Below are 10,460 nucleotides of genomic sequence, written 5' to 3'. Positions count from 1 at the left end.
AGATTTTTGTCCCCAGATTTTCCGAGGTTTTTCCCCAATTTTTGCCCCAGATTTTCCCCCAATTTTCGGGGAATTTTGCCCCAGTTTCCCTGGATTTCTCCCCCTTTTTATTTCCGCGCGATTTCCCCCCATTTTTCCCAGGAATTTTCCCCATTTTTTCCCCATTTTTTCCCCGCCAATTGCCCCTGAAATTTCCCCAATTTCCCCCCATTTTTTCCCCCAATTTCCCTCGAATTTTCCCCATTTTTTACCCATTTTCTTTCCCCAGAATTTTCCCAAATTCCCCCGAATTTTCCCCCAGAGTTTCCCCAATTTTCCCTGAATTTTCCCCGAAATGTCCCCAATTTCCCCCCAACTTTTCCCCCAATTTCCCTCGAATTTTCCCCATTTTTTTCCCTTTTTTTCTCTCGAATTTTCCCCCAATTTTCCCCCCAATTTTTCCCCCAATTTCCCTCGAATTTTCCCCTTTTTTTCCCCTTTTTTTCCCCATTTTTTCCTCCCCAATTTTCCCCCAATTTTCCCTTCCCCCCCCCCAAATCCCGTTTATTTTTGGGGGGGGGGGTCCCGGGGGTGGGGGAGGGGCCGCTGCCCCCGCTCCCGTTGCCAAGGTCGCTCCCCCCGTTGCCATGGCGACGCCGTTGCCAAGGAGCGCTCGGGGCGTTGCCATGGAGACGGCGCGAGGATGCTGCGGAATTGGGGGGGGGGCGGGATCGTTAATTGGGGATTAATTATTGGGGGGGGATTAATTAACGGGGGGGGGTCCTGGCAGGGAGGGGGAGGGGCTAAACTGGGGGGAGGGGCTGAATTTTGGGGGGAGAAATTTGAATTTTTTGGGGTTTTTATTTTGGGGGAATTGGAGTTTTTTGGGGTTTTTATTTTGGGGGGGAATTTGAATTTTTTTTGTGGGGGTGAATTTTAGGGGGGTTGATTTTTTGGGGGAGGAATTTGAATTTTTTGGGGTGTTTTGATTTTTTTGGGGGGGTTTTATTTTGGGGCGGAATCTGATTTTTTGTGGGGGGGATAAATTTTAGGGGGGTTGATTTTTTGGGGGAGGAATTTTTTTTTTTAGGGTTTTTATTCGGGGGGAGAATTTTATTTTGGAGGGGTTCTCATTTTGGGGGGGGCGCTGCTTTTTTTGGGAGGAATTTGATTTTTTTGGGGGTTTGATTTTTTGGGGGGGTTGATTTTTTTGGGGGGGTTTGATTTTTTTGGGGGGGTTTGATTTTTTTGGGGGGTTTCATTTTTTTTTTGGGTTTGATTTTTTTGGGGGGGTTGATTTTTTTGGGGGGGGTCACTGCGTCTCTCCGCCCGCATTGCAGTGGGGGGGGCGCGTTTCCAATTAATTCCACGCCCCTAATTACCGACATTAATTACCCCCGACCCTTGGCTGTGTTTAATTACGGGGGGGGGGGTCCCCGATGAATTTTTTTGGGGGGGGGTCGCATTGCGGTGGGGGAGGGGCGGCTCCGCACTGCGCCACGGGGGGGGGAGGGGAGGGGTTTAAAAACCCCGGATTTAATTAACGCAAAAAATCAACATTTAATTAATTGGGGGGGGGGCGTTAAGATTTAATTAAGGGGGCTTTAATTATGGGGGGGGGGTCTCCAGAATTTTCCACTTCCCCCCATATCAATTTTTTTTAATTTTTTAAAAATATTTTTAATTTTTTTTTAAATTCCAAATCGGGTGGGGGTGGGGGGGGGGGGTCTCCAGAATTTTCCACACCCGCTGTCAATTTTTTAAAAATTATTTTAATTTTTTTAATGATTTATTTTTAATTTTTTTTATTTTTTTTCCCCCCCCCGCCCCAAATCGGATCCGCAGTAAAAGGGGCGTGGCCTGCCGCGGGGAGGGGGAGGGGCCGGCGCTCTCTGATTGGTCGGGACCCCCCCCCAGCCCAGCTCAGGCCCGGAGCTCCCGCGCCCCCCGCCCCAGAAGCGCCGCAGCCGCCAACGGGGACGGGACCCCCCCCCCCAGGGACCCCAGACCCAAATCCGGCCCCGCCCCTCCCCCCCCCGCGCGGGGAGCAGCGAACGCCGCAAAGATGGGGGTAAGGTGGGGGAGGGGAAATTGGGGAGGGGGCGCGGGGGGCGGGAAATGTGAGGGGGGGTCGGGAAATGTGAGGGGGGGGCTGGAAATGTGAGGGGGGGCTGGAAATGTGAGGGGGGGGTGTGAAGTGCGGGGGGGGGTCCGGAAAAGTGTGAGGGGGATGGGAGTGTGGGGGGGGGGCTGGAAATGTGAGGGGGGGGTTTGGAAAGGTGAGGAGGGGCGGGAAATTGAGGGGGGGTCCTGACAGATGAAGGGGGCGCAGGAAATGGAGGGGGGGGTCCTGAAATGTGAGGAGGGGTCCGGAGAGGTGAGGGGGGGGTGTGATAAGCGGGGGGAGGGGCTCGGGCAGGTGCAGGATGAGCGTGCGAGGGGTGGGGGGATGGGAAAGGGACCGGGATGGGTGTGCAAGGACCGGGATGAGTGTGAGAGGGTCAGGGTGAGTGTGCAAGGATGAGGATGGGTGTGCGAGGGTCCGGACGGGTGTGGAAGGGTCTGGAATGGGCGTGCAGGGACCGGGATGGGTGTGCAAGGATCGGGATGGGTGTGCAAGGATCGGGATGGGTGTTTGAGGTTTTGGATGGGCGTGCAAGGGACAGGGACGGGTGTGGAAGGGTCTGGAATGAGCATGCAGGGACTGGGATGAGCGTGCGAGGATGAGGATGGGTGTGCGAGGGTCCGGACGGGTGTGGAAGGGTCTGGAATGGGCGTGCAGGGACTGGGATGAGCGTGCAGGGACCGGGATGGGCGTGCAAGGATCGGGATGGGTATGCAAGTGTCAGGATGAGTGTGCGAAGGTCAGGAGGGGCGTGCGAGGATGAGGATGGGCGTGCAGGTGAGGATGAGTGTGCGAAGGTCAGGAGGGGTGTGCGAGGATGAGGATGGGCGTGCGAGGGACTGCAGGGGATGCTGCAGCAGGGGGGGAAGGGCTGCAGTGAGCGTGCAAGTCAGGGTGAGCGTGCAGGGATCAGGGCGGGCGTGCAAGGGTCTGGAATCGGTATTTGGGGTTTCAGATGGGTGTGCAAGGGACAGGGACGGGTGTGCAAGGGTCTGGAATGAACATGTGGGGATTTGGGTGGGCGTGCAAGGGGCTGCATTCAATATTTGGGGTTTTGGATGAGCGTGCAAGGGTCTGGGGTGGGAGTTCAAGCAGGATCAGGGTGGGCGTGCAAGGCGATATAATGAGCGTTGAGGGTTTCGGGTGGGTGTGCAAGGGGCTGTAATTGGTGTTTGAGGTTTCGGGTGAGTGTGCAAGGGGCGATAAGGAGTGTTTGAGGTTTCGGGTGGGTGTGCAAGGGGCGGTTTTGAGGAGGATCAGGGTGAGCGTGCAAGGCGCCGCTGGCGGTGCCGCAGGGGCGTGCAAGGGACGGCGCTGGAAGGTGCTGGAAGGAGCGTGCGGGGGCGTGCAAGGGACACCGAGGGGACAGTGAGGGACAATGAGGGACAGTGCCAGGTGTGCCAGGTGTGCAAGGGACACCGAGGGGACAATGGGGGACAAGAGGGAAGGCCAGGCGTGGAAGGGGCGAGGGACACAGGGAAGGGTGTGCAAGGGACAGGGACAGGGGTGTGCAAGGGGACAGCGAGGGGACAGCGAGGGGACACTCGGGGTGTGCAGGGTGTGTCAGGGACACCAATGGGGACACGGAGGGGACATGGAGGGGACATTGAGGGGGACAATGATGGGGACATTGAGGGGCGAGCAAGGGACAGGGACAGGTGTGCAAGGGGACACCGATGGGGACAATGAGGGGACATTGAGGGGGACATTTAATGGGGGACACAAGGGGGACAGCAATGGGGACACTGATGGGGACATTGAGGGGGACAAGGAAGGAACAATGATGGGACATTGAGGGGACATTGAGGGGAGAGTGAGGGGACATGGAGGGGACACCAAAGGGGCACATTGGGGACACACTGGGGACACCAAAGGGACACAATGGGGACAAGTTGGGGACACCCCGGGGCTGCCAGGCCCCCCCCGGCTGTGACGCGGCTGCTGCGTCACCCGGGGCGGCACACGCGTGTCACAAACGTGTCACCAACGTGTCACCAGCGTGTCACAAACGTGTCACCAACGTGTCACAAACGTGTCACCAGCGTCCCCAATCAGTCCCCAGTTGTCACATGCACCCCCAATTGTGTCGCCAGTGTTCCCTCAGTGTCCCCTGCGTGTCCCGAGTGTGTCACGCGTGTCCCCAGGCCTGTCACGAGTGTCCCCTGTGTGTCCTCTGTGTGTACCCAGGCTTGTCACGCTTGTCCCTGAGCGTGTCACACGTGTCCCCAGGCCTGTCACGCGTGTCCCCTGCGTGTCCCCGAGCGTGTCACAAGTGTCCCCTGTGTGTCCTCTGTGTGTACCCAGGCCTGTCACGCGTGTCCCTGAGTGTGTCACACGTGTCCCCAGGCCTGTCAGGCCTGTCGCGTGTCCCCTGCGTGTCCCCGAGCGTGTCACGCGTGTCCCCAGGCCTGTCACGAGTGTCCCCTGTGTGTCCCCAGGCCTGTCACGCGTGTCCCTGAGTGTGTCACGCGTGTCCCCTGCGTGTCCCCTGCGTGTCCCCGCCACCTGGGCCCTGTGCCAGCAGCGCCACCGAGCTCCAGATTCCCACGGCCGCAAATCCCGATGTCCCCAACCCCGATGTCCCCAAGCCCCGATGTCCCCAAGCCCCGATGTCCCCAAGCCCCGATGTCCCCAAGCCCCGATGTCCCCAAACCCCACAAAAATCAGGGAAAATGTCCCCAAACCCGACGATGTCCCCAAATCCCTGGGCCCCGCCGATGTCCCTGTGTCCTTGTCCCCGCGCCAGCGGCCTGGCAGGGCTGCAACGTCCCTGTCCCCATTCCTGTCCCTCTGTCCCTGTCCCTGTGTCCGTCCCGATGTCCCTGTGTCTGTCCCTGTGTCCCTGTGTCCATTCCTGTCCCTGTGTGTCCCTGTGTCCCTGTCCCTGTCCCCTGTCCCTCTGTCCATCCCTCTGTCCCTGTGTCCATCCCAATGTCCCCCTGTCCCTGTGTCCGTCCCGCTGTCCCTGTGTCTGTCCCTGGCGCAAATCCCCATGTCCCCAAACCGTGTCCTTGTCCCTGTGTCCATTCCGTCCCCTGTCCCTGTGTCTGTCCCTGTGTCCCTGTCCCTGTGTCCGCCCCGCTGTTCCCATCCTTGTCCCTGGTCCCTGTCCTTCTGTCCCTGTCCCTGTGTCCATCCCTGTCCCTGTCTTCCTGTCAATCCCAATGTCCCCAAATTCCTGTCCCTGTGTCCCTCTGCCCTCTGTCCCTCTGTCCATCCCTGTCCCTCTGTCCCCCTGTCCCCACCCTGGTGCAAATCCCGATGTCCCCAAACCTTGTCCTTGTCCCTGTGTCCCCGTCCTTCTGTCCCTGTCCCTCTGTCCCCCTGTCCCTGTCCCCCTGTCCCTGTGTCCGTCCCGCTGTCCCTCTGTCCACCCTGGTGCAAATCCCCATGTCCCCAAACCGTGTCCTTGTCCCTGTGTCCCCGTCCTTCTGTCCCTGTCCCTGTGTCCATCCCTGTCCCTGTCCCCCTGTCCCTGTCCCTGTCTTCCTGTCAATCCCGATGTCCCCAAACCCCTGTCCCTCTGTCCGTCCCTGTCCCTCTGTCCGTCCCTGTCCCCCTGTCCCCATCCCGCTGTCCCTGTCCCTGTCCCTGTGTCCGTCCCCCTGTCCCTCTGTCCATCCCGATGTCCCCGTGTCCATCCCAATGTCCGTGTCCCTCTGTCCCCCTGTCCCTGTGTCCGTCCCGCTGTCCCCAAGCCCCGATGTCCCCCTGTCCTGTCCCCAGCCCTGGAAAATGGGGGGAAAAAAAACACAAACGAAAAATAAATGAAAAAATAAAATTAAAAAAAAAAAACAACCCAAAACCAGAGAAATCCCATAAAAAATAAACGGGAAAAATTCTCCCCCCAAAAACCAGAGAAATCCCATAAAAAATAAATGGGAAAATTCTCCCCAAAAACAGAGAAATCCCATAAAAATAAACGGGAAAATTTCCCCCAAAAACAGAGAAATCCCATAAAAAATAAACGGGAAAATTCCCAAAAAACCCCAGAGAAATCCCATAAAAAAGAAAGGGGAAGAATTCCCCAAAAAACAGAGAAATCCCATAAAAAAGAAAGGGGAAGAATTCCCCAAAAAACAGAGAAATCCCATAAAAAATAAACGGGAAAAATTCCCCAAAAAACAGAGAAATCCCATAAAAAATAAACGGGAAAAATTCCCCCCAAAATAGGGAAACTCCATAAAAATCAGTCGGGAAAATTCCCCCCAAAAATTGGAATTTCTGCCTCCCAAAAATGGGAATTTCTGCCTCCCAAAAATGGGAATTTCTCCCCTAAAAATTGGAATTTCTGCCTCCTAAAAATGGGAATTTCTGCCCCCAAAAATGGGAATTTCTGCCTCCCAAAAATGGGAATTTCTCCCCTAAAAATTGGAATTTCTGCCTCCTAAAAATGGGAATTTCTGCCTCCCAAAAATTGGAATTTCTGCCTCCCAAAAATGGGAATTTCTGCCCCCCAAAAATTGGAATTTCTGCCCCCTAAAAATGGGAATTTCTGCCTCCCAAAAATGGGAATTTCTCCCCTAAAAATTGGAATTTCTGCCTCCCAAAATTGGAATTTCTGCCTCCCAAAAATGGGAATTTCTCCCTGAAAAATTGGAATTTCTGCCTCCCAAAATTGGAATTTCTGCCCCCCAAAAATTGGAATTTCTGCCCCAAAAAACGGGAATTTCATCCCGATAATGGGGATTTTCCCCCAAAATGAGCATTTCCCATCCATAAATGGAAATTTTCCCCAAAAAATGGGAATTTCCCCCCCTAAAAAATTAAAAAAAAAAAATTAAAAAAAGCAACCAAAAAAACCCCCAAAATCCGAATTTTTTTGGGGAATTCCCCCCAATTTTTGGGGTCTCCTCCCTTCGCCCCTCCCCCCCCCCCCCTTTTCCCACGCGGCCCCTCCCCCCCCCTCCCCCCCCCCCCGGGGATTAACGGGGAGCAGATGGGGTGGGGGAGGGGGGGGGGGAATCCCGCCCCTCCCCCACCCTTAAATCCCCCCCGAGCGGGGGAGGGGCTGGGGGGGGAATTTGGGGGGAAATTTGGGGATTTTGGGGGGGGAAATGGAAGATTTTGGGGCGATATTTTGGGATTTTGGGGATTTTTGGGGGGTCCTGGGGGGGATTTGGGGGAAATTTCAGGATTTTGGGAGGAAATTTTGGGATTTTGGGGATTTTTGGGGGGTCCTGGTGGGGATTTTGGGGAAATTTGAGGATTTTGGGGGGAAAAGTTTTTTGGGGTCATTTCTCTGCCATTTCTCGGGTGGTTTGGGGTCATTTCTCTCCCATATTTTGGGGACTTTTTGGGTTCTTTCTCTCCCATATTTTGGGGATATTTTGGGTCATTTCCCTCCAGTTTTGGGGGATATTTTGGGTCATTTCCCTCCAGTTTTGGGGGCGCTGTTTTGGGTCATTTCTCTCCCATATTTTGGGTCATTTCTCTCCCATATTTTGGGCAATTTCTCTCCCATTTTTGGGGTGCTTTTGCGCTATTTTGGGTGATTTATGAGCTGTATTTTGGGGCATTTCTCTGCCATATTTTGTGGATATTTTGGGCCATTTCTCTCCAGTTTTGGGGGATATTTTGAGTTATTTCTCTCCAGTTTTGAGGCGATATTTTTGGTCATTTCTCCCTCATATTTTGGGGCTGTTTTGAGCCATTTCTCTCCAGTTTTGGGGGACATTTTGGGTCATTTCTCCGCCATATTTTGGGGTGCTTTTGCGCTATTTTGGGGGATTTATGTGCTGTGTTTGGGTCATTTCTCCGCCATATTTTGTGGATATTTTGGGTCATTTCCCTCCAGTTTTGGGGGATATTTTGAGCCATTTCTCTCCAGTTTTGGGCCGATGTTTTGGGTCATTTCTCTGCCGTATTTTGGGGTGCTTTGGTGCTATTTTGGGGGATTTATGAGCTGTGTTTTGGGTCTTTTCTCTGCCATATTTGGGGATGTTTTGGGTCATTTCTCCGCCATATTTTGTGGATATTTTGGGCTATTTCCCTCCAGTTTTGGGGGCTATTTTGGGTTATTTCTCTCCCATATTTTGGGGCATTTCTCTCCCATTTCTGGGGTGGTTTTGGGCCATTTCTCCGCCATATTTTGGGGATATTTTGGGTCATTTCTCTCCAGTTTTGGGGCGATGTTTTGGGTCATTTCTCTCCCAGTTTTTGGGCCATTTCTCTCCCATTTTTTGTGGATATTTTGGGTCATTTCTCTCCAGTTTTGGGCTGATGTTTTGGGTCATTTCTCTCCCAGTTTTTGGGCCATTTCTCTGCCATATTTTGGGGATATTTTGGGCCATTTTTCTCCAGTTTTGGGGGGTGTTTTGGGCCATTTCTCTCCAGTTTTGAGGCGGTATTTTTGGTCATTTCTCCGCCATATTTTGGGGTGCTTTGGTGCTATTTTGGGGGATTTATGTGCTGTGTTTTGTGTCATTTCTCTGCCATATTTTGTGGATATTTTGGGTCATTTCTCTCCCATTTTTTGGGTCATTTCTCTCCCATATTTTGGGGATATTTTGGGTCATTTCTCTCCAGTTTTGGGGCGATGTTTTGGGTCATTTCTCTCCCATCTTTTGGGGTGCTTTGGTGCTGTTTTGGGGGATTTATGTGCTGTGTTTTGTGTCATTTCTCCGCCATATTTTGGGGATATTTTGGGCCATTTCTCTCCAGTTTTGGGGGGTGTTTTGGGCCATTTCTCTCCAGTTTTGAGGCGGTATTTTTGGTCATTTCTCTGCCATACTTTGTGGATATTTTGGGTCATTTCTCTCCCATCTTTTGGGGTGCTTTGGCGCTATTTTGGGGGATTTATGAGCTGTGTTTTGTGTCATTTCTCCGCCATATTTTGGGGCTGTTTTGGGTTCTTTCTCTCCAGTTTTCGGGGGTGTTTTAGGTCATTTCTCTGCCATACTTTGTGGATATTTTGGGTCATTTCTCTCCCATATTTTGGGGTGCTTTGGGGGATTTATGAGCTGTGTTTTGGGTCATTTCTCTCCCATATTTGGGGCTGTTTTGGGGGCGGTTTCTCTCCCGTTTTTTTGCGTTTTCTCCCCCCGATTTCGGGAGCTGCGGGGCCGCCGCCGGGGGTGGGTCTGGGGTCTCGGGACCCCCAGTAACGGCCCCCCCCAGTTCGGCGGCTCCGACAGCTACCGCGTGGCCACCACGCAGGACAAGGGGGGCGACAAGGAGTCCCCCAAAAAGGGCAAGAGCAAGACGCGCGACCTGGACGACCTCAAGAAGGAGGTGGCCATGGTGAGTGCCGGGGGGCCGGGGCGGTTTGGGGGGGAAATCTGGGGGGAATTGGGGGAAAATTGGGAAAATTGGGAAAATTGGGGGAAATTTGGGGGGAATTTGGGGGAAAATTGGGAAAATTGGGGGAAATTTGGGGGGGATTTGGGGGGAAATTGGGAAAATTGGGGGAAATTTGGGGGGGATTTGGGGGGAAATCTGGGGGGAATTGGGGGGGATTTGGGGGAAATTGGGGGGAATTGGGGGAAAATTGGGGGGAAAATGGGGGGATTTGGGGGAAAATTGGGAAAAATTGGGGGGTTTGGGGGGATTTGGGGGATTTGGGGGGAAAAATGGGGAAATTGGGGGAAATTTGGGGGGATTTTGGGGGTTTGGGGGGGATTTGGGGGGAAAAATGGGGAAATTGGGGGAAATTGGGGGTTTGGGGGGGGGGGGGATTTTGGGGGTTTGGGGGGAAATCTGGGGGGAATTGGGGAAAATTGGGGGTTTGGGGGGGATTTGGGGTGAAATTTGGGGGGATTTGGGAAAATTGGGGGGGAAAATGGGGGCTTTCGGGGGATTTGGGGGGAAAATTGGGGGAAAATTGGGAAAATTGGGGGTTTGGGGGGATTTGGGGAAATTGGGGGGAAATTGGGGGGATTTGGGGGGAAATTGGGGGAAATCTGGGGGTTTGGGGGGGATTTGGGGAGAAATCAGGGTGAAATTTGGGAAAATTGGGGTGAAAATTGGGGGTTTGGGGGGAATTTGGGGGGATTTGGGAGAAATTGGGGGGTTTGGGGGGTGATTTGGGGAGAAATCGGGGTGAAATTTGGGAAAATTGGAGTGAAATTGGGGTGAAAAATGGGGATTTGGGGTGGAAATGGGGGGATTTGGGGATAATTGGGGGAAATTGGGGATTTGGGGGGATTTCAGGGGGAAAATGGGGAAATTGGGGTGAAATTGGGGGAAATTGGGGGAAATTTGGGGGTTTGGGGGAAATCGGGGGGGAATTGGGGGGATTTGGGGGGATTTTGGGGGAAAAATGGGGAAATTGGGGAAAATTTGGGATTTGGGGGAAATTGGGGGTGAAATTTGGGGAAATTGGGGTGAAAATTGGGGGTTTTGGGGGATTTGGGGG

The 10,460-nt window shown here is 53.5% G+C and overlaps 1 protein-coding gene across 1 annotated transcript in view; it reads left to right on the top strand.

Moving 5' to 3' along the window:
• Positions 1 to 1,970: 1,970 nt before the first annotated feature.
• The window catches only part of ATP1A3 (ATPase Na+/K+ transporting subunit alpha 3), a 42,118-nt gene continuing 33,628 nt past the window's right edge, over positions 1,971 to 10,460 (top strand). The window contains 2 exon segments of the mRNA XM_030970094.1: positions 1,971 to 2,050; positions 9,224 to 9,346. Coding sequence (XP_030825954.1) covers positions 2,045 to 2,050; positions 9,224 to 9,346 — 129 coding nt within the window. The 5' untranslated portion in view covers positions 1,971 to 2,044.

The sequence above is a fragment of the Camarhynchus parvulus genome, unplaced genomic scaffold, assembly GCF_901933205.1.
Source record: "Camarhynchus parvulus unplaced genomic scaffold, STF_HiC, whole genome shotgun sequence".
Taxonomy (NCBI): domain Eukaryota; kingdom Metazoa; phylum Chordata; class Aves; order Passeriformes; family Thraupidae; genus Camarhynchus; species Camarhynchus parvulus.
This window is presented reverse-complemented; position numbering and strand designations above follow the sequence as displayed.